The 24982-nt window shown below is 36.1% G+C and overlaps 1 protein-coding gene across 2 annotated transcripts in view; it reads left to right on the top strand.

Annotated features, from left to right (window-relative positions):
- MARCHF5 (membrane associated ring-CH-type finger 5) overlaps positions 1–24982 on the top strand; it is a 42836-nt gene that overhangs the window by 2268 nt on the left and 15586 nt on the right. For both annotated transcript variants that reach the window (XM_086616978.1, XM_086616979.1), the window contains exons 2-5: positions 16571–16773; positions 20341–20471; positions 23694–23877; positions 24292–24458. In XM_086616978.1, coding sequence (XP_086473104.1) covers positions 16571–16773; positions 20341–20471; positions 23694–23877; positions 24292–24458 — 685 coding nt within the window. The remainder of the gene's footprint in view (positions 1–16570; positions 16774–20340; positions 20472–23693; positions 23878–24291; positions 24459–24982) is intronic.

A 24982-nucleotide genomic window follows, 5' to 3' on the forward strand; every position in this document is an offset into this window, starting at 1 on the left:
TCAAGATAAATCTTCAGTGTTTCACATCAGGGGGTGTAACCTGTGGATGAATCATCTGTAGGGATTCTGAGGGATTGAAAAGCCTCTACTATCCTGTTATCTTTATTGCTAATGACAGACAGTTGTTTTCCTGGGTAAGAGGAAAAAGTACGTATGCAAAAGCTTAAGAGTAACTCTTAATGGATTATAACTTAATACAAAGTGCATGTTTTTAAATCAAATTCAGATCTCTTAGTGAAGGGTGCAGAAAATAGCTTTTCAGTGAAGATGTTAGTTTTATTCTAATAGTTAAGTCATTAGGAGGGAAAAAATAGGGGTTTATTTGGTTTCCCATACCTAAGTGGTCACACTGAGAGTGGTGATGTACTGTTATATTAGGAGTAAGGTGTTGCTGCAGATCTGAATGTATGCACTGCTTTATATACAAGAGTCAGAGCTCTTACAACAAGTACTTAATGTGTTTGTGAGAGAGAACAGTTGGCTGCTTCTCTTGACTCTTAGATTGTATGTCTATGTGACTTACAGGATTTTTTTTCCTTGAAGCAATTTGAATTTCTCCAGTGTAAGGAGTGTCTTGGTAGCATCTCAGTGTTGTTGCCTGGGATTCATCTTTCTTTTATGTATTTTCTGCTCCATCTTCCTTTATTTTCCATGCATAATTTCAGTCTGGAAGCAAACCATGTGTTTGTAACAAAGAGGATAAATAGCTGTTAAGGTGTGTACAGTTTGTTATTAGAAATTTATAGCTAAGGATTTTATACTTGCTTGAAGGCTTGACTACAGCATAAATACAAGAAGCACGAGAAGTAGACATGACCATGAAGTGACACTACATTCTGGAGTTCTCTTTGTCTGCAGCATTTAGGAAGTTAATCCAGATGATTGTCATGATCCTTTCTGGCCTTAAATTGGAGTTTCCTTCCCTCTTGTCTTTTTTTTTTTTTGTTCTCCTAGCTCATGTTCAAAGAACAGGCCTAGAAAATAGTCTTAAAATACCATACTTTTCTGTGCGCATAATTTTTTGAAATCTGTAGTAAAGGGCCATATTCCTGGACTAATGTGTGCACCTGAAGGCAGTAGTTAATGGTCTGTCTAAATGATGAGGTTTTATTATTTTTAATCCCTTTATTCATGCTCTTTTAGTGCATAAATTACAGAATGATAGGAATTTCCATTAAAAAACAGAAATTGTGGCAGTGTTTTTATATGCTGTTAATCAATGTAAAAACTTTTTTTAAGATTTATTTAAATAAAATTGCCAGATTACATGAAAATGTCCTAGAAATTATAGCTATTACTCTATTGAGTGCACAGAGCAAACTTTACTTGAAAGTGAAATCACTCCTAATGCATTTGTCAAATTTTAACAGGCAGAGGCCATTTGATATGCTACACGTATTTTTAATGTAAAAGCATTTTTTGAAGGAAATACCTAGAAATATTGTATTCTGAATGGTACTAGGATATTGAACCTTTACAGTGAAATTCTTGTGCGTAGTATGCCAAGATCATGAACTGAGTCAGCCCTTCTTGTGTTTTCAAATACAGTCTTGAAAATACATGAAAAAAGCCCGGAAGACTGAAGGTTTTTTGTGGTTTGTATTCAGTGTGGTCCTATAGATGTTCTGTCTCAGCATTGTTTGACCACAGTTCTTCCAACTGAACACTTCTAATTGTTTCTTCTAGCTGCCCTGTGTAGCACCTGTTGTAACAGGTATTCTGGCTTCTTAATGCGTTTTTCAAACATTTTCAGTCTTCTGAGTAACTTTGAAAATCATAGTATCATAGAATGGAATCATAGAATGGTTCGGGTTGGAAGGGACCTCAAAGATCATCTAGTTCCAACCCCCCTGCCATGGGCAGAGAAATCCTCCACTACACCAGGTTGCCCAAAGCCTCATCTAACCTGGCCTTGAACACTTCCAGGGATGGGGCAAAATAATGTGTTAAACTTCCTGGCAGATTTTGGTGATCTATTTAATTAAAAACTTAATCCTTTAAATACTTAGTATTGTTCCTGTGTCATTTGCTTGTCAAACACAGTTTGACTTTACCTCTCCTATTTTTTATAGCTACGTTTTTAAGCAGTTTGTTTTTAAGATACGTCTAGAACTACATCTTGTCAGTATTATATTTTATAGCTTTCTGTAATAGTTTGCATGTTATTGCCAGGACTATCAGTTGACTGTGATTCCTGTACTACTAAGCCTTCTTACAGAACACTTGACTGGGTCTCGCCAGAGTTGCTGTTAGAACACATATGAGAAAACAAAACTAGTAACTACTTATCTTACTATGCAGTCTTTTTACTGTGTTGGTTGAGCAGCTGCCTTCTGAAGTGATAATATTTGAAAAATAGTTATTAAACATATAGTTGCCATAATGAAGTCTGTGGCAAGCCCATGTTGATGGAAAACCTAGACAATGTAAATATGAGTGATGAAAAAAAATCTTCAATGTGGTCAAATTTTTTGAAAAGATTGTTACTTTTATGACAAATGTATCATCAGATGGTATCTGGTTTATTTGTTTGCGAAGATAATCTGGTCAATCTGCTATCTTCAAAAAAAAAAGCTTAGCCACACGCCAGCTTTCTTCCTAGTTATGTCGTAGCCTGTATCTACCTTAATGTGAGCCATAATGCCAAGATGTACTCATATTTTTAAGCTTTATTCTCTTGTCTTCAGTTGGATTATATGTGGATTGCTCTTGCAATTGGTTATAGCAAGGGTTCAGAATGCTGAGTTTTTGTTCTGTAGGTTATTTTTTCTAAGGCGTGTTCTGTGGTAGTGATTAGTGGTACTCTTTACACTATCTAAAGACAGCTCCTGCTTCCTCCTTCCCATATATTTGCTAGCGGTCCAGAACATGGTGATATCTGTTTTCTGCTTTTTCAGTATTCAAAGATGTTAGTCAAAATGTGATAAGTAATCTGTTGAAAGCTTGTGCAGGTACATGCTAAAGAATCACTATAGTGGTAATTTTAGTGTGGTTTAACTTGGGAATTGGCATGCTTTATTTTCTGAATGGAGAGTAGCAGGTTCAACTATGGGATATGCAGCTCTCATTGATAGGAACTAGAGTAACATAACTGTTTTATCCTCTACTCTTGCCATCCCTTAAAGGAGACAATAGAGTTGAAATTGCAGGTAGGCTTTAAAAGCAATTAGAAGATAAAATGCCGAATTGTAGTTGGCTTGAGAAATTAATTACACTACTAAGAGAAGAATACTGTTGCAACTAAATTTTCTCTTTGCCAGAGCGCTGATTTGTCAGAAAAATGTTAGCTATTGAGGTTCAAAAGTTGCAAAATAGCAACAATAGTTTTCTACTTCAGTTTTCTGAACTATCATCTGATTCCACGGTAATTTTTTTAAAGAAATAAACATATGCAATGGTTTTGTACATAATTTTCAGTTGCTTCTTTCATTTCTGTTAGTGTATGTGGTGGTGTTTGTGTTGATAGGAATTTTTTCCTTCTCTTTGGAAGGGTGGGCACTGATTTAGGTTTATTTGGACAATTAACTGTTGATACTTTAGTAACCAAACACAGGTTTGGATTAAGACCTTAATCCTACAACCTAGGCGATGTAGTTAGTGCAATGTGGTCCTCAATTTAAGACTTTTATTCTGAACTCCTTATAACTTGTACTGGATGTTGTGCTCTGTGAAAATCTTACTGACTAAAGGTGATACGTGAGTAAATCTGTAGGAGTGGAGTTCACCTGGATAAGATATGCAGGGAAATAAAAAACATAAAGCACTGTACAGGATTTATGTAGTCTTTTTACTTTTCACAAACTATTTACTGTCTCTGCAGTTATTCAGTCTGTTTGTTTTACTTGCACTAATTAAGCGCCTCTCTTAATTGCCCTACCTGAAGGAATTGTTTTCTTTCTACACAATTTCTGTCTACAAAAATTAGTTAAACTAATTTTTTTGAAAGACAGCTTTCCCTGGCTTCTGGTCCAAGCCCATCAGCAACTAGAAGTGCCTGGCTTTCTGTTGTTCCTCTAGAGTAGGTTATGCATGCTTAGAAAGAAGACAGTGTAAGAACAAACAAATGACTGTGCTGGGTTAATCTCCTAACCAGAGAGGAAACAAGGTGCTCTTCCCTATCTTTACCTCAACTGTTCAGAAGCTGATGTTGATACAGCAAGGAGAAAGCAAAATTATGTGTATCTTAGAGTTGGTTTGAAGAATGAAAGTTTGAAACAGTAATAACTTTCTAATGGCTTGACTTTTTCATTATTGCTTCATCCTAGGTACATCCCCTTGCTATTCCAGTTCTAGTTATGCCGAAGGTTCTGCATAGATTGAGTTGTTCTTGTTGTCTTATTAGTAAAGATGATTAGTGAAAACTTATTGCAGGGCTGTAGAATGCCTTTTGCCCATCTGTAGTATAAAAGTGTCAGCATGTTATTTATAAGCTATGTTAATCTTTTGACTTATGTGTATTGTATTTCCATCTTTGACATCTACTTTGATATGCTTAGGAACAAACATGCATGTTTTAATTGCTGCTTAACGTCTACCTGCAGACAGAAGGCAATTATTCCTATTTAAGTGTGGGGAAACTCCTAAGAGACTATCCGTTTTGGTACTAAAAATCTCGATAGTCCATGTATTATCAAGGCATTCAAATAATAATTTCATACACTTCATGTAAAAAAAAAGCTATGTAAAAACTCGTTTATTGGTATCTTCTATGTGAAAGTGCTCAGATCTCTGTAATAGTGCTTAACTGTGATTGTTTCCTTTGGCATGGTGTCTTATAGTCCTTGCTGAAGTTAACTTTTGACAATGCAAATATATTGAATAAATACCTTAATATGTATAGTAATCTACAGAGAAAGATCAATTAAAAGGTTCATGTATTAATTTTTGATCATCTTTTTAAGTAATACTTAAAGTGGTAACGAATATGCCAGCTGTTTAGGACTTGCTTGCTTGGTGCTTCTGACATCTTGACCTGCTTATGTTCTTACTGTACTGCAGGGTGGGTGGGAAGTTCATTGTGTGAAAGTGGTACTAGCTTGTTATAGGATGTAATACCTATCTTTATCAAAAGAGTACCTGACTTTCTCATTTTTTACTGGCACTTGTGGTTTACCACAACTAGCAAATCCATCTTCATTGTGGAAGAATGGAAAGACCCAATCTGAAGTGGTTAAGTTCTTCTAAGCAAACTGTTTCTGGTTAATGTTTCTAAGTGAAACTGTTATTAAGGTTTCACAAGATGGTCAAAGGGCTGGAGCACATGACTCACTAGAAAAAGCTAGAGGGAACTTGGCCGCCTTAGCCTGAAGAAGAGATGGCTTGGGGAGACCTGATAACCTTCTAATCCCTACTGAGGAGGTTGTTGAGAAGATAGTCTGGCTGTTTTTGCAGGTTCCTGACAGGATGATGAGAAGCCATGACTGTAAATTTGAACAGAGAAGGCTTCAGCATGTGAGGATGGGGAGCGATGCTGTTGAGTTTTGGAACTGGTTGTCCAGGACAGCTGGGGATCTCTCTCCATGGGACTTTTCAAGAACCAGCTTGGAGAAAGCTCTGACAATCTTGTCAGCATTCAGTGTTGCTTCTGCCTTGGGCAGAAGGTCTGACTAGAGACATCCTGTGGTCCCTTCCAAGCGAAATAATTCTGTGATACCAGGCCTAGATGCAACCCCAATCGAAATAGGGAGACAACATGGTTTTGGGGCTCTATTTGCACGGCATGACATGAGCACGCTGTGCTGGACGGGCCAACACGAGAGGTACAGTCCACTAACACCTTCTGGCACATCTGCACTTGGCCTTTTTTAGCGTCTTCTCTGAAACCTGTACCTAGAAGTTAACATGACTTTTTGTCTAGTTGGACTGGAATCTTGTTTTTTCCTTTTTTCTGTGTTTTTTTTTTCTCTCCTGTTATTTTAATGCTAATACGGGTCCTTTTCATCAATAGCTTTCTACAGTTCAGTGAAAACGCTCACACTAGGATTTGTGTGACAGTGATTTTGGGGAAAGGATTATACACCTCCTGCCTAACACTAACAGAGGATAAGAAAAATTCCAATCAAAATCTCCACTTTTAAATGCTGGTTTAAAAAAAAAAGTTTGTTCTGAAGTTGTATAAAATCTGGGACTAGCTGTTAATTAAGATTTAAAATTATATACAAATTTTCTTAACTGATTAAGACAATGAAAATTAAACTAGCCTGCTATATAACAGTTTCCTTATAATAAATAAATACCAATTGATTTAAGGGCCATGGAATCTTGGTATATGCTTATGTTTGGAAATAACTCTCACAGCAAGCAAACTTTTTGGATAAGTGTAGTTGGTGTTTTGAGGCTTTTAGGTGATTGATTGCTGATGAGCATTATGAACTATTTTGTGCTCTCAGTTTATGTATCCATGCCTGTTTCTCCCTTTGGTCATGCAGCTCTTCTGCAAGAGGTACGTTTTAAATGACGGCGTTAACACAGTGCAAAGGTAGCGAATATTTACTAGAGTTGTTATGGACAAGAGGGGCTGGCGTCCTGTGAAGGATATAATTACCGAAGGCCACGTGCTGAGTGCTTGTGACTGTTCTGCTGGTGAGTCGTGCAGTCAGCTCTACAGAGTGCTGAGGGGAGTTGCTTCATGTTATAGTCAGGCACCTTGGAGTTCACATTTATTCAGAGAAAAGACATTGCTAAATTGTCACTTTGCGTGTTTGAGTGGTTATTTTTGTTGTTCTTGAAGTATTCATGTCCCAAGAATATCTCTTCTTGGTGTTTACAACTTTTTGTAGTTTTTAGGTCTCTAATTGTTCTGTTTTCATTATGTATATTAGGATGATACAAGATGACTGATTTCAGTAGGGCTTTTCGGTTTGCTCTCTTATACTGTAAATTCACTAATAAAAATAGAAGTTATAAACAGACAATAATTTTAGTAATAGTGTCTGTTACATAAACTCTTGAGTTCAAAGCAATTTGCTTGCTTTGGAGTCTTCCTGATGACTTTTGCAGCTTTAGGACTACAGTTCCTATTTTTCTTCTCTTTTCTTTGGAAAAACATAACAGAAGAACTGCTTACCCTGTCAGTATGGTCAGTTTAACTATGAAACTCTGTAGGCACACATACAAAACCTGAACTTTTATTTCACAGTTACCTTGCCTAAGAATGGAATGTAAAGTGACTAGCTATGAGTTCAATTTCTAACATAAGATAATGTGTTTATTTTGTAACTAAAGATATCATGTCTAAAATTAATTTGTATTTTTACATTACCTATGTTATACTGGAAAATTGCTGCAAGAGATTGAGCTCACATAATGGAGACTCCATGAATGGAACACAACAATGCATTTCTTGTCTTTTATCTTTCACTTGTCACAGCAACAGTTTAATGTTAGGACAGTTCCAGTTTTAGACATGTGAAAGTTGGTCTATTCTGTTTGTATGTCGCTCCTGGTATTTGTAACATCTGTCATCTGCTCTGTACACGTACCACAAATACTAGTATTGGTATTTTTCTGTTGCAACTCTCTTTCCTTTCCCCCCACTGCAAAACAACATTGTTTAATGCTAGTTGAAGATAAAAAGATGTAGTTTCTAGTTTTTTTGAGACTGGGAATTGTATTTAACATTCCAGTTTAAAAGAGCAGATTAAAAACATTTTGATATCAATCTTTGAAAACACAGATATGGTTAGTGCTTGATTAAAGGAGCTAATAAGTTAATGTTAACTTTCCATTATGGAAAAGTAAATCCTCCAGGAGATATGAAGAACTAATTCTTGTTATCCCTTGTCTCAGAACTTGAAGGAATAAAGGTTGAAGTTAAATTGCTTGGAGTCCACCAAACACTTGCTTTAACTTACATCTTGGCTAACAGAGGAAAAAATGGATGTAGTTACTGCTCATAAAATGGCACAGCTCATTACAGAATTCTGACAAAGCAATGAAGCAGTTGTCCAGTGATTCTTAACCTTGGTCCATGGGCAGCATTTTTAAGCAAGCTGTATGCTGAATTGTTTTGATGTCAAGGTTAGCCTCAATGTTAATATTTTTTAAATTCTTCAGTAATGTGAGGAAGTTGTTTTCTAGGAACATTTGCCTGGGGAGTCTTTTGTATATGTAATTAAGCTATAGCAGTATCTTAGAGCATTGCAGCATACTCTTGAGTCTCTTAGTAAGAAACAGCCCATGTTTTAGAGCTTCAGACCAATTTTCTGCTGCCTGCATGGTATTTTTCACACAAATCTTCCCTCTATCCTCTATTTAACTGTGGTCATTTAGCATTAAGAAGTTGGAGAGCCAAATGCGTCATTTTCTGTGCACCGTTCTTGATTAAATGGTTTTGGTTGCTTTTTTTCCCCACCAACATTTTGTATGCCTTTGTTTAATTTAAGTGTCACTGTCTAACCGGAGAGGATATTGACCGAGCTACTAAAAACAATGGTGCTCTTTTCTCTTCTCAAAAAGAGTAGAATCCAGGTCGTGATGGCTGCTGTGATCAAGGGTATAGTTGAAGATGGTTTTTCCAGGAGGCCTCAAATGATTGAAGTTAAAGAGATATAGTTACTTGTTTGTTATACTTTTATTGTCTGGCAAGTAAATCCGATGTATTGGAAACCATGGAGACAGTCAAAACCCAAAGTTTAGCACATGATGAGATGTGTAATATCCCTAGGGAGTGAGGACTGCTGTAAGAACTTAATACAGTAGATTGCAGATGAATTGCAGCAAGAATGGCTTTTAAAACTATTTTGAGGTCTGAAGTTGTCTTCCTTTGCTAAATCTGGCAGTGTTGCTAAGACAATTTTTTTAGTCTCAAATAATAATCCATCCTCCTTTAAATTTTATTGGTACATAAACCAGACAGTTCAGCTCGTCAGTAGTCGAGTGTCCTACCTTCCTAGTAGGTCATGTTATCTGTTAGAGAAGGCTGTGTGTGGTGGTCTTACTATCTAGAGTTATTGCAGTATCTTGAACCTGCTAGCAGCTTTTCTTTCTTGAGCCAGTGTAAATATTAATTATGAATTCTAGCTGATTAAGCCTCTTGCTACTTCAGTTATACCTTGACGTTATGCTCCTCGGCAATTAGATATTGAGAAGCTAAGACGTAACGGAATTTCTTCTGGTTTTCATTTGTCTCATCAGGAGGAGCTTTCAGACATACTGCTATACATTTTTTTTTTAATATTACAGGCAATTAATACATAATTAAGATGTTAAAAGATACATTCAAGGAAGTAACTTTAAATAGCCTCTAAAACCTAATTTGCTAGTTGCTTTGTGTCTCTGTTACTTTCAATGTTTGTGGTTATTGACATTTTTGTCGAACAATGCTTAAGCTGATGTTTTCCCTATATAGTATGCTATCTGCATTATGAAATTCCATAAAATGTTTAAGGCATTAACTTAATGCTATCAGAATTCTTCCGTGTTTGCTATGTATGTATATACCTGGCTACTTGTTCAGCTTTTCTTTTCAAATCATGTTGTTCAAGGCATATTTCACTTTTGAAAGTAAATTGTTTTGTATGTATATATGGGGTTCTTTGTTTTGGTTTTGTTGTTCTTTTCTTTTCCACTTGGTTTTAGTCACTCGTTATTTTTCTTCCTAAATGTGACAGTGAGGATCAGTGTTACTGCCACCTAGCAGGCATTCAGTAGATTAAATTATTAGGGTCGTATGCCAAGCTATTAATATATGATAATAATAGTTTAATTGGCAAAATATGTAATGTTTTAGTAATAAGATGCTTATTAGTTTTACCTGATTTCTTCTATGCACATTTTTAGGAGGGCTCTGTTTTCCTTCCTTCCCTTGAAAAATAAAACAAACGTGTAACAGCAAAGTTCTTTGTGTATTTAGAGGCTCACAGCAAGACCACTGAACCTTGGTGACTTCTCAAATTTTCCTTTTGAAAAAAGTGAGAGTATGGTAATATTAAACAAAGCCTTTAAGAGAACTGAATTTTGAAGCCTTTGCTTGAATAACTGGTTGCAAAAGTTTAACTTGTCCAGAATGAAAGGTAATTTTTTTTTTTACCGATAGTTCAGATTCTTTGAGAAACTAGAGACTAAAACCCAATGAGACAGAGTAAGAAATCCCCCACAGATTTAGCTAATTTGGTAGAAGCAAAGGCCATAAAAGCCTTCTAAGGTACGATTCAAGCACAGTAGGTGGTGGCTGGCAGTCAAAGGTTTAATTTTATCCACAAGCCAGAAAGTTGCCAGGAGGATTCTGTGAACTGCCCTTTACTCGTATCTCTGCCTTTATATAGCGTGGTTAACTCAAGCATAAAATATTTCTCCTTAATTGGAGCTATAATTGAGGATATATAAATAAGTTTAAGTTGAACTTCTGGTAATCACTAGATCTTTCTCTAGTTAATTATTCTGTGTTTTGGTTTTGTGTTTGTCTGCTCATTGGGTTTTAGTCATCCATGGGCTTTTATTAAAAGCTTTTTAAAATCTCGTTTAGACAATGCCATCCTGTGATTAGAGGAAGTCAGAACCTATGGCCACTTCTTTGGCCATATGTTTACACCAACATTAGCTTGATACTCTGTAACCTTTTCCTGCTGTTTTTAATGAAAGCACTGTTTTATAGTAAAGGCTAGTTACTGTTGTTTCTAGCTTCTCATCAGCTTCTCCTTTACTCAGCATTATACCCTATCCCTGATGACTAGGCAGAGCACAATTGAGTATTAGGTCAGATGACTTTCAGGAACTTCTTTTCAAGATTTTAGACTTTGTTTTGAGATGACAGAATGTGTTCTAGTTGAACGATCCAGGCTGGCATATGGTTGCTAGGCCATGCTGCCTTAAAAAGGATCTACAGAAGTTATGATGGAGCATCCAAGACTATATTTTTGCACTGGTATCTCTGTTCATCACTCTGTGTATGTGTTTGGTTTTTTCCCCCTTGGGATAGTGTTGAAGATAAGTGTTTTCCACTGTGTGTGATGGCCAGGAAACTATTGGGGAAAGAATGGTGCTCCATCTCTAATCCTGTTCTTCCTTTGCTAACCAACTTCTCCCGCTTTGCTACATAGGTCTGTATGCATTCTGCTGTTGAAGGCTTCATGATACATGTTAGGTTTAGCAGCTGAGTTCATCTTTGCCAGCACTCAATCTCCTCTGTGAAGCATGATGTAAGTCAACATTTCTTGGGTTAAGTGGTATTCCCCTCTTTGTAGCCTTTGTCAGTAGCTAGGCTTGCACTCCATTGTGACCAGGTAATGAGCCTCTAACACAAGAATCTTATTCCTGCTGTCTCCTTCAAACTCAGGAAAAGGAAGTGGTTAGCAGGAGCATTTGCTATGTGTTGTTTCTCTTGGTTTTTGAGAGAAGAGTTTGCTGTCTTCCCCTACTAAAATTTTAGCCAGCTCCAAAGTAGCCTACCTGTGTCATATGCTGCTAGGTAACTCCTTTGACTTTTCTGACATTCTACTCTTCCCATTTGCACATGATCTTATAGTATTTAGAGTGTAGTGGGCAGGTTTAGTGGAAGCTCTTCATCAAAGATATTTTATCTGTCAGTATAGACTATGAATAAAAACTTGTTACAGAAACTTCTGAAAAACTGCCTCTTCCAAACAGCAGATTTGTGGGTCATGCTTTGGAACAGTGCCTTTTTATGGCCAGTTATTGAAGTGCCTTGAGTCATTTCTTCCAAGATACGTTTTCACTTCTCACTGCGTTGGCTCTCTGTACTATCATTGCTATCAGTTATGTTTCAGCCTTTTCAGTTTTTTCTTTTTGAATGTGAAATTCAATTGCAATAAGCCACTCAGTCACTTGGCGCTTAGCAGAACAAGGATGTTTTACTCTGATAGCAAGATATCAGCAAATTCCTGCTGCTTTAAGAGAAAGCAGTTTGCTGTATGATATGGGAGAAATGCAGAGAAGTTCTCTTAAAGAGGTTTCTTATATTTTGAACGATCTGTAATGAGAGGAAAAATGCTTTTTAGCTCACAGCTCTAGAGAATGCCATGCATGTTCAAATTCGCGTTTCCCATAGTAAGGGTTAGGTCCTTCTAAAAGTCTTGCAAGAAGCTTCTTTTTGCATAATTTTACTGGTTTTGCTTGCCATTCGTACGTGTGTGCTACTGAACACCAGGGAAAAAATTCCAAGACTTTTTGCATTGTCTTTTGTGGTACTGAATATCTGAAACCAGCGTATAAAGCAGCTGTGCTGTCCCGTCTCACAAGTCATCTTCCATTAAGTGTTGTGGACACAAGGATATCTGCTGGGCCTATGGGACATTAAAGATTTCTGCAGACTTTTCACTAGTCTATATATAATTAAGATATTGCTTTCAAGTTACTCTTGTATTGCTTACACAGTTATGCCTGCTTGAAAACAAAGCTGTGTTATGGTGAATTCAGCTCCCACAGACTGAGGCAGATTTTTATTTAAGTAACATGAATTAGATCCTGTCCTTTCTCCCATCTAAGACTGGTCTGGGAAAAAAGTAACCTTTAGAAGGAGTATAACTCAATGAAAAGGAAAGCAGCTTCTGGGTATGTTTTGGTGCTGGAGGATCTTACTGGTGTTTTGGAGCTCTACCTCCAGCCAGGTACAGGAGAGAGTAGCTTCCTTACTAGAAACTCGTTGTTTGGAGAAACCTGCCTTCAGGCAGGCCTTGGCTTTCTGGATTAGTCATATAATATTTGGAGTGTAGGACCTCTAGTCTTTCATACAACTTTCTCTCTCTCTCCTTTGCTCTTAACATATGCAATGTCCTGAAAAGAGTTTATCTTTGGTGTAGAGAAAAAAACCTGATGCAAAAAATGAGTTATTTTTGGAGTCAAAATAGAATTTTGAGACCAGAGAGCTTTAGATGGTGGAGAACTGAATCTAAAAGGCATTATAACCCTATATTCAAAGCTGAAATAATTACTTAGGCATATTTTTTGTGTATGTTTTATTTTGATTTTTTTTAAAGTCAAGAAAGTGTGGAAAAACACATTAGTATTATTGATTTGGCTCTGCAGAAAGTCATGAAGGAAAAAGGTTTGAGTTTCCATCAGAAACAATGCTTTGTTCTACCTTGTCAGCCTTTTCTATTTCAGGTTATCTGAGTAGCAACCTGATTCAGTGATAAGAATCAAGGTCATATTTTATTCAGTACAAGAAAATGGAAAATCTGGCAAGAGCCAAGATACTGGTTTTGAAATGGTTTTATTTAGCCCTTTCTGCCACAGCTGCTGTCAATGGAAAGAGATAAAGCTGATGACAGCATACAAGGAATTTACTGTTCATTATTCATGACTTGTTAAAGGTTTAAGTCTGTAAAGGATTTTGTTTTTCTTATGCATCTTTCAGGTTTTCAAATATGATTGCCTGTCAAGAAATTGGATGTAGCAATTAAAGAAAAGATGCGTGTTTTTCTTGACTTACTAACCTTAACAGAAAACTTGAACACTATTTAATCTACAAAGTAATGATGGACAAATTCACAGGTTAAAATTGTAGTGTAGCAATATTATTTTCATGCTTAAATCTGTCATTATTTGAATAAACTTTAGACTTCTGTGGTGTGGTGGCATCTGACCTCACCAGCACCCTCAGACCTAACTAGCTCTATTGGGAAGCCTTTAGTTTAAAAATAAAAATCTAAGTTACAAATTTAGAGCAGTTGTAGACCTAAATAGGATGTGGAATGAATGAGTGAGTGTTTACCTTGAATGTAGCAAAAAACTACTGAAGAATAATTATCAGTAGTGTTGTATTGTTTGTTCTTACAGTAAATTTGGGGGTTCTTGGTGTAAATAATAGAAAATCAATAAACATTGCAAGAACTCATGTTCCTTAAGAACTCCTTGGTATCAAGTGCAATGAATCAGAATTTATGCCGTGCTTTGTAGTACTCTCAAATCTTTATGGTGGTCTCAACATTTTCATCTAGATTCTTACTAACTTGTGGCTCAGCTGTCTTTCCTCCTTCTGATTGGGAAGGTTAATGTGTTCTTTCCTTTAGAACTGCTACAGGTGCATATCAGGAGCATGAAGGGGAAAAGAGGGATTGTATTACAGGAGTGCATAACGTGACGATTCTGATTTAAACAGATGTTGTGGGGAAGGACAGATACAAGCAAAGTCAGGCTTTACTTTTACCTTCCCATGAAGACAAATGGAAGAAATTAGAGTTCTGATTCAAGATGTCAGTCTTCCGATTGAATAGTCTTGAGTGCAAACTGATGCAGTTCTTTCTACTTTTAGAACACCGATGTTAAAAATTTACATCTGTACCTACTATATGTTCTGTACTTACAACTGGATATGCAGACAGGACAGTTATGTTTGGTTTACCTGTTATTCAATATTAAATTGCTTTTCCTGCAGTCTTCCCTGGAATCTGCATCTCAAATTGCGTTCCCTTTCAGAAGTAGGCCAGTAATAAGTTGCTACAGGCTATGTTCTGCTCTTACACGCTTGCAACTTAATTTCAGTATTCTTCCACCACTATAAATCAGAAAAAGATTCAGTGCTTTAAAATAATCTCTTATGAATATTTTATAGGCACAGTTATTCCTATAAACAAAACATAGTTATTCTTCTGTAGAGAAACATTTTCAATTTACAAATAGAATACTATTCAAAATAGTGAGGTCTTAAAAGGAAGCTGTTAGACAACAGTATTTTTCATTACTTCAAGTTTGAGCCTGACAAAACTCGAGTTTCCCATGGTAGATTTCCCCCTCCCCTTCTCCTCATAGAGCCATTAAAAACAAAATAAAACCACCAACCTGTTACAAGTGCTAGGGAGAAAATAGTGACCTTATAAAGGAATTACTCTGTTTTTGTTGCTTCAAAAGTGGCTCTAGTAAGATTGGCCCTTGCTGTGCATAAAATTCCTGTCTAAATTTTGTCTAACGAGCTTTAGTTAATTACAAGCATTGTTTGTTAGTTGTGGGTTGTTTTTTTTTTTCGGAAAAGGTGCAGAGGAAAGACCTTTAGGATGTATATATTCAAGTATAAATTTACGAAGTTAGTTTTCTGTCAACTATTTAGTGCTGATTTCTGTAAGAGAGCATATCACAATTTAGCAAAATGACTAGAGTTGAAGGAGACTTCTAAACTGTAATTTCTCCTCCCAGATGCCAACAGAGGTTAGAGATGGGATGCAGAAAGGACAGACTGAAATGAAAAATATGAGGGGGAGAGTAAAGGTGATGAATAGTTGAGAAGCTGAAACAGGGAAAAAAAATTGATGGAAGAGTTTAAAAGGCTAGGAAGAAGGTTTATTACTGACAACAAATGCTAGGAGAGGGAGAGGAAAAGCATCATGAACTGTTACCATCCCCACATAGAAACTGCAGTCACAATTTTTGAATCTTGATGTTATTTTGTGTAGTAATGCCAGAGCATTTCTCAGCTTAGAATCTCAATTACTGTCTGTTAGTGGTTACCCATAAGAGGCCTTTAACTGTTTCATCTTAATGATGTTACTCAAGTTAAGAGAACAAAATTTCAGCATCAAAATAGTGCTGTAAAACTGCAATTAGTGCACAGTATCTAATTAGATTTTACCTTGATAGTTCAATTATGGGGATGCTATTGCTGTACACTTTTTGTAAAGCTTTAACTGTGATTGCAATGGCTTGTATAAAATACTTATTTTTAAAAAATACATCAAACCAGATTATATTTGTTGTAAGATCCTTATTTTGTTAGATTCTAGTTTATTATCTAAATGTCCATATCTTCAATATGGGAATTAGCCAATTATTTCACAGCAAAAACTAAGTTATTGGGTCAACATATCTGATAATTTTCCTAGTTTAGATCCATATTTTACTTGCAAGAGAAAGCTGTAAGGTGTCCAAGGGTCTGGCCTAATCATCAGCTCAGATATCTGGGAATTACTAAGATGTGTGCTCTCCTAAGATCAGGTCACATAGCCCGTCAGTCTTTTGGTTTCTCCTTATTAGAATTAGTATGCTTGAATTTTATATATCCAGATAATTCTTCAGTGCAGAAATTTCCTCCTCTAGTGGTATAATAGTATTCTTGAAGTACTTTATTTGTTACACAAAATCGATTTATCTGAATGAGTTACTTTCCCTTTTCAAAGAGGGAATGAATTGAATATAATTATTTAGCTTTGTGATACATTGTATCATTTGTGTTTTGTCACTTAAGTGGATTTGAGTTAGTTTCCCTAGTAACAGGCTACTGTATTGATCTTATATTTTTAATTTTAAAAACTTACCAACATGTCTGCTGTAGAATGAGATTATAACACATTTTAAAATATACGGATTTTTCATATGCTAAATTATTCAGAGGTTGAGCTACAGTCTCGATGCTTTTTAATTCATAAATTAGCTAAAACTTAAATTAGTAATTCAGAATGTATTAAAAGCAGTTATTTAGCTGTCTGTAATATTATGTTAATACCAGAACAAGACTGCAGTACAAAATACTTAAATTTTTGGTGATTAAGAATGAAATGACAAGCATCACCTCCTCTAGATGCACATTTTTTTTAAACTACACGCTTTCACATGTGAAAGTTTATTTTAAGCATGTAAAAGTAGCAAAAAATATCATCTCTTTTCCTTCCTGTAATTACAGAAGCTGCTGGGTTTGTTTTGCTACCGATGAGGATGATCGGACAGCAGAGTGGGTGAGACCTTGCAGGTGCAGGGGCTCTACGAAATGGGTTCATCAGACTTGTCTACAGCGCTGGGTGGATGAAAAGCAAAGAGGAAACAGTACTGCTAGAGTTGCTTGTCCTCAGTGCAATGCAGAATATTTAATAGTATTTCCAAAGCTAGGTAAGAGATGTATCATTTAAATTTTGAACATCATATAATGGGTTGTTTCTTTCTATTGTTCCTACTTTTTTTTTTCCTTTTTTCTGCTTGGAGTGTGAATTCTGTTGAAAACTTGTCTATTCCCTTTTCCAGACAGAAAGAACTTTATATTCTGCTCACATCCTATGTGGTGACTCAGTTAAATGCCTTCTGAAAATTCTGAATGTGTTCGACTTAGGTATATTGATAAGTCTTGTAAGTGATTGACCTATAATTAATTCAGTTAATGTGATTTGGTTTTTTCTTGTTGAGCAGAGGGTGACTTCTGTCAGCAATTGCCACATACTAGCACATAAACACATCCCTTTTTTCCTTAGCTTGAAGAGAAACCGTTACCAAAGGAAAGTCAGAGACCCTTACTTAGCAATCTGTTGCATTACCTGAAAAACATATTTTTACTTTGGGAGGTATTCCTGAGTCAATATTGCCCTATATTGAAGAGGCAGAATATCTGTGGTTGCTGGGCATTGCTCTAGCTCTGCATGTCAAGGTGAAAAAAACGCTGGAGTAGCCAAGTAGGACATTGCACAATATGTTGCATATGTTTAAATGAGCAGTGGTTGCAGTTATTCCTTCATTCGCCCATGTTCTATGAGCTATATTAAATAGGGCAAGAAAATGAAATGTTTCCATGGAAACTTAAATTTTGTTTAAAAGTAAAACTACTTTTTAAAGAAATGCTGATATAGCATATGAGTACAAGCATTTAGAGGATTTTAAAGATTTTTTAAGTATCTTATTTTTGGAATGAAACAGCTGAAAATGGACTGCCAGTTCTTTGGGACAGGACCTCTTTTCTGTTATTATAAGGGCTGACAAAATTAAGGTGAGAAGGGAATTTTACATGGATGATGACATTTATTTCCATGATAGAACACTGAGTAATGGAAAGGAAAATATGGACTAGTGTATAGTTGATATTCAAGAAAACATAAACCAGCATGAAACTTAACTACCAAGTTATTTATATATCAACTACGATTCAGGTTTGCTATAAGGATAAGATAGAGAGGAATCGTCATCTCCATCATAAAGAAGGCATCAAATGGTAACATTTAGCGTTGACTTTGGGGAAAAAAAATGGTTTGATATCTGGACACTTAAAATGTAGCACAAAACTGGAACCTGTTTGAAGTTCTTGTATCTTGAATGATGAAATGGTAATGTGAGCTGCATTTGCATTGTATTTTGGCAATGGAAAAAAGGAGAAGCAACTATAGTTTGGAGAGGATACGTGCACATAAACAACAGGCTTTTTCATTTGTTCTTGCAATTTGTGGCATACTTTATTTGAAAGCCAAGATTCCTAAATGCTTACATTCGTAGCTTGTCGTGCCAGCCTAAAATTCTTGCACGAGATTGTTCAGCTCTTGCATGCAAGAATCTTTTAGTGTCTTTTCCCTCCCAATACTGTCTTTTTAAAGATTATAAGGGCATAAAAATTCAGACTTGTGTAAGAGTATACAGGACATCTGTAGTAGAGCAGGGAAATAAATTTGGGTCCATCAAACATCAATCATGAGCTTGAAGTGCCTTAAACAAGTGAGACAGTCTTGTCCTTTTGTAGCTCTTTCTAGTAACCCAAAACTGTTACATCACAACTCAACTGTAGGTCAGTCAAGGTCACACCAGGCGGAGTTAGGACAGTGAGATGTCTTCAAGGAGTCTTGCCGGTAGCCCTGTCTCTGCTGCAGCAGGGGTCTTTTGAAGACATTACTAGTCATACTATTCAAGACATTAAAATTACTTAACCAGTGAAAAAGTAACAACTAAAGTTTCCCTGAGGTATCATAGTTCAGAAATTTATTTACATTAAGACTTCTCTAATATACTGCTGGAAACTTTTTTCTAAAAACAAATTTATGTGAAAGGGCACTGCCTAACACAACTTTTTAATTATGATTATAGTTTTGAAGTAATATCAACATGAGGAGACATCAACAAATATCTTTGAGTAACAGTGGATTCCTTTTATGTATTTACCAATTCAAAACAACCCCCTAGTGACGTATCTTCTTAAAATTGTAATTTCATTTCAAATTTGATAGTGCATATCAGTTTTAGAGATTGGTAGTAACTATGTTCTTACTAGCTATTTTCTTCTTAGCTGAGAAATTTTTTATTAAATAGGAAAATATTGACACCACTTTGAAAGTAACGGAAGTATCCTTTAGATAATTATTTGAGTTTAATAAATAGAAAACAGAGTTTGTCAGGAAAAGCTCTGCTAAAGCATGATAGTTTTTACAAAATGAAAAATACTTTTGTATTTTGATTTCCTTCTTTAATTTGTATGTCAGTGATATTTAATTTCGTGCTTCTTCCTCAATACTGTCTTAAAAGAAAGTTACATTTGTCTTCTATGATTCCTTTCTTACTACTTCCTTCCTAAAGAGCTAATTAAAAAAAATAATAATTATTGGAACAATGTTTTTTCTAGTCTTTTCTCAAGATTCCATACCTCTGTAGCTGGCTTCTTTTAATGATTAATATCAGTAGGTGCAATTTGTTAGTACTTTTAGCGTTAGACTTCTCCTGTTGCCATATCACCTTGCCAAGATGTATAAAGCAAGCTTCAGTGCTTTGTGTTGCCCTTTAGGATTCACCAAATATGATGGGGTTTTTGAGTCTCTTGTCTTCGCCTTTTTCAAACAAATGCAAGTTTTTAAAATAGTACAGCTGAACAACCTTTTTAGTGACTGTGGGAAACAGTCAAGATGTGTAAATTACGGAGCATTTAGTACTTGCAGTTATGACCTTGTTGCTACTTTCAGCACATACAGACATCCCAGCACTTTTTAAGTCTGTCCTGGAAAGTTAAACATAACTATTAATACAGTTGAACTGCTTGTTACAGTTCTCTGTACTTTGAGTAGAGTGTTCGTTTTTCAGAAACCCTTTTATTTTGATACCTCATCAATAACAGGATGCTCAACTTGAGAATAAATAAACTCTATAGTTAAACTTTGTCAACTGCTTAGGGACTAATTTACATCAGCTGGTGTATTTAAAGCAGGGTGCTGGTGAGGTGTTTACTGTCTTTCAATGGACAAAATCTTTCATGTGCTACTTTTTATTGTAGAGGATAGCTTAGTGACAAAATTCTCCGGTGAAGCTATCGAAGATAAGCACATGAAGTATGTTACAACTAATTAGTATTTATTCCTTTGAAAACTAAAATATCTCACAAGTAAAAAAGCCACTAAGCCTAAAATGGTTTCTACAACAGAACAATTCTGATTCAACACAAGGGAAGCTCGTCAGCTTTAGTGGGTAAATTAGTCAGTGCTCTAACCAGTAGATTAATCTTTCAGAAAGATGTTGTGGTGAATGATATGGTAGGTAGAAATAAGTTACAAGTTCAGCTTAGTAGCTTTTTAATTATATGTTCTCATTTAAACAGCACATGTAGAATGTCAGACTTGTGTTTTGCAAGGTTCATTTTTTCTTATCAGTGATAGATGCTGAGAGCTTTCCTCAGTATGCTTATGTACATTTATCTTGAACCTTACTTTTCTTTTACCGTAGGTCCAGTTGTTTACGTTTTGGATCTTGCAGATCGACTGATCTCAAAGGCATGTCCATTTGCTGCAGCTGGAATAATGGTGGGCTCTATATACTGGACAGCTGTTACATACGGAGCTGTGACAGTGATGCAGGTACATGTGTATTCCCTCTTCTTACCAGCTTTGAAAGCAAGTCTTCTAAAGAAAAAGTCAATTAAGACTCTTCTTCCCTTGGCTTAAAACATGCTTTAGCTGCTTTCAGCACTTCCAGTGTAGTTAACAAGTGAATTCAAGATGAGTGGATAGAAAGCTTTTTGCTTTTAACTGATCATACTGTGTAAAGCTAAGTATGCCTGTTCAAAGTGGCTCAGTCTGCAACTAACAAAACTCACTACTACTGCAGCTGGCTGCTCTTTGTATGGCAGGCTGGTGAACCCACTTCTGTTGTTACAGAAAAGGTGCCATTACCACCTAACCACTAATAATGGGTAGTCTAATTCTTCAGAAAAGACATGAGACTAATCTCTTCTTTTATCTGTAGAACTATTTTTGCTGGTAACAGTCAAAGGATTGAGATCTGGTGAACTTTTCAGTCCTTTCACTTTTTATTGTATAAAGGAAAATGCGTGCTCTGAATGGTGCAATTCCTTCATAAACAACAAATGCAAAACACTGCAAATTAATGGTATGTTTTTAATTACTTCCGACTGTATGGTTAGTTGATAGGGAAAAAAATACTTAGTTTTCCTACTTCTGTTCTTGTGAGCTTGCTACTGACATATAAAAATAATATTGACAGGTGGTAGACTATTAACTATGGAAAGTTACAAGACGAGTAAGAAGACAAGTTTTCATAGATGGTAACAAAGGTTATTCTAGTTGTACAGTTTTAGTTGTTGATTCCTATATCAAGCCCATAACCTTTGTTTTGCCTGAAAGCATGAAAAGTCTTTCTGATGCTGACTCAGTTGTAGATAGAATTAACAAATCTTTATGCTAGTAGGTATTCCTCTGCATAGTTTTAATTTTAAATACACAACTTAGTCGTTATCCGTGTAAGTCATATGGCACTACTTTTTCTTGAGCCATGTGATACTGCCCTGCTGTTCTACAAGTGACTCCGTTTCGAGATTGTGGGCTGTTTTGGTTCTGTTTGTACGTCATCTCATAGCAGAAACGTGTACGACAACCACTTAAGTGGAGCTCATGTGAGTTGATGCAGTCTCCATGGTACCAGTGTGGCCAGGGTCACGCAGATGCATAAGTGATGTATAATGACTTTTAGTGCCTCCTCTGTTCCAGTGGATGAGTCTCTGTGTTACAGAATGCTACACTTAGGAATTTCCTGATCTGACCTTTTGTTCCTGTTGTGGCCCTTAGAGGAACATTGCAACTATCTGTAATGCTACAACTAGACTTTGTGAAATGTACCAGTCCTTATCTCCTTGCTTACTGCTATGCTGAGCCTTTTTCTGTAGGAATTACATAACCTTTTGCTTCTCTAGAACTACGTAAACAAATGGAAAGACAAATGTTCCTTTCTGTAGTTGTTTTGCTTTTAAAATGAGTATCTCCCTAAACACTAGTTTAGATAGCTGGTCAGATCCCAGGTATGAAGAATTAGCTCTTTTCCTTTGATTTAATGTTTTCTGATCATATGGATGGCACGCTGGCTAAGAGAATGATTTATTTTGCTTATAATGGAGGAGATTAAACTGGGGGTGGAGGGAAACTGTTCCACCTCTTTTGCCACCTTGAATTTGCTAGGTTTCTACAACTTGTTTCCTGATGCATTTCAGACCCTTCGCTTCAGTTGAAGGGCCAGAGAGAAGCACAAAAGCTATTTTTAAAGGTTAAGCTTCAGATGGAGAAACATAAATACAGAATTGACATTGTGATTCCAGTGGTAGATAACTAAGTCAGTAACAAATCATATGGGGTTACTGAAAACAGAGAGAAACAGTTATCTAAAGCAGAAGAGACAAGATACTGAGGCTTTTTTTGATGGACAAGGACTATAAGAAAAAGGGCAGCGTCAGACATCACAATTTGGATGGAAGATAGTGGAGAAGCTGGAAGACATGCTGAATATTTTTTGCAGGAATAATCTTTTTGGCAGCAGCAATATTGGTTATGCCTATTTTTAGAGACTGTGGTATATAACGTAACTTCCCGTTCTAGAAGAATAAAAGGGAATGATTTTCAAAGCAAGGCTAAAAAGTACAGTTTGAAGGTACAGTGGTACGTTACCCTAGCTGCTTCTTGTGTCCTACCTATTCCAGAAGTACTAGAGTTTTTTGGTTGTGGTTTTTTTTCTTTAATTTTGCTATTGTTGTATATTCTTACTACCCAATTCTAAGTTTTGTGCAACTGAAGACTTGATAACTTTTTGCACTTGTGGGGAAAACAAGAAGACAATGAAAGCACATCAGGAAATCCAGTGCCTGACAAATGTAGTAATAATTATTTTAGTGGTTTTAGTCTTCCTGAATTCTTATGGAAAAAGTCATGAAAGCCCTTTCTTTCTAGAAGCACTTCAAGGACTTTGTTAGCATTTAGTAATTCTTAAATTGAGACAACTCTAGAGGATAACTACTACTTTAATTTCGTTACTTAGTCAAAATAAAAAGTATGTACTTCTTAGGAAAACATAAGGCACTGTTCTGTTACAGTTTTAATACGTACATTTCTTTAAACTGCGAAGTCTGATTAATTTTAAGTTCCACTAGAAAGGCTTAGACACACAGTAATGACTGTGCTTTAAAACTGTAGCACTAACCACATTTAAAAATAAGGTACAAGTGAAGATATGCTTCTATTTCCACTACAGTTGAAAATAATGTCTCTCTTCCTGCATGGTCTAGAGAAGCATTGCTTTTTTAAACTGTGGTTTCCGTTGCATAAGGCATTCCTAAATAACAGAAATTTTTGATTAAAACATCCTGAGATGCTTGCTATCAATTTAGTCTTTAAAGAGTAGTATGTAATCAATTTATTGAGTGTAGAATTAATCATTCTGAAATTGTAAATTCTTCTATGCATTTTGGAAAGCATGCTGTTTTGGTGTTTCAGATGTTTAGGCTTTTTTTACACAGAAGCACATGAAACATTTCTTGAGATGGTAAGGAATTGTGTTACAGCTCTCTGCAAGATTAATGCCTTGCAAACTAGGGCTGGCAGCTCACCTGCATTACGCCTGATAAGCAACGAAGGATGCAAAGGGAAAACTGAGTATGTTAAGTAAAACAGTATTCTTTTTTTTTCTTCAACTCAAAATGCCTGGGCAGCCCCAAATAAACTAGGCTTTTAAAAAGTTATATTCTTTGTCCACTCGTGGCCTTTGTTATGTTTGTCAACTGTATACTTGTTTACCAGGTTGTGGGTCACAAAGAAGGTCTTGACGTCATGGAGAGAGCTGATCCTTTATTTCTTTTGATTGGACTACCCACTATCCCAGTCATGCTAATATTGGGCAAGATGATTCGTTGGGAGGACTATGTGCTGAGACTGTGGCGCAAATACTCTAATAAGCTACAAATTTTGAACAGCATATTTCCAGGTACTGTGATGAAATTTAGAAGGAAGCATCAAGCTTGAATTTGTGCCTTTAGGAGATGGGGATAGGCAAGTAGTTTTTGTCATTCTTAAGTAAAGGTGATTAACACCTCTCCTCTCTTTTATGTTCAGTCACATTTAGATTGTGTTTGTATAGTACCTACTGAGAAAGGTGGGACAAGAGGAGCAAGGGTGTGGTTTCAGTGAAGACCTTAGTAATGAGCTACTGAAAATCATGAGTCTTATTTGAAAGTAAAAATGAATACAGTATTTGATGGGAACAGAATAGGGATAGTTCTCAAAGTAATTGGGCTATAGATTTGTAATGGAGGGGGGGGTGGGCACTAATGTGCTTTCTGTGTTCTGTTTGAAGTAGTGGCTATGTAACCTTTTTCTTCCTCCACTCTCCTCCCTTTAGGCATTGGATGTCCTGTTCCTCGTATTCCAGCAGAGGCCAACCCTTTGGCAGATCATGTCTCTGCTACACGTATTCTATGTGGAGCTCTAGTTTTCCCTACTATAGCCACGATAGTTGGCAAGCTGATGTTCAGCAGCGTTAACTCAAACTTACAAAGGACAATCTTGGTAAGATTCAGTACTGTTTGTTTCATAAACGATTATAATGTGGGAATATGAAGTGTTGTGGGGGGAGGGAAAAACACTAAAAAGGAATGTGAATTGATCTAGAACTTGAGTGGCATCTGATTAAGGAAGGGGGAGGGGGTTAAGGTTGCCTCTCTTCGCATAATGAAGATGAACCAGAATCTTCTAAGAACAATCTCTGCAAAGGAAGAACTGTTCATGCAGACTAAAAGCTTCTTAGTGTCTCTTCTTCTTTTGAAGACTTAAGATAAACATAGTGTAAAACTTTCTGAAAAAAAAAGTTTGTTTTAAAAAAGAAACACAGATTTTATTTCACTCCACGCTTGCTTTTGGCAAGTGGCCTTTTTCACAGTCTGATTATAGAATGGTAATTAGTATTATCCCTTATGCCATTTATAGTATATATTCAGAGAAGAGAGGAAAGCAGATATGTATCTGCATTTTACTCTGTTCTTTAAATAGAATGTATTTTGATTTTTCTAGAATATCTGCCAGACTTCCAAGCC

The sequence above is a fragment of the Tauraco erythrolophus genome, chromosome 9 (assembly GCF_009769465.1).
Source record: "Tauraco erythrolophus isolate bTauEry1 chromosome 9, bTauEry1.pri, whole genome shotgun sequence".
Taxonomy (NCBI): Eukaryota; Metazoa; Chordata; class Aves; order Musophagiformes; family Musophagidae; genus Tauraco; species Tauraco erythrolophus.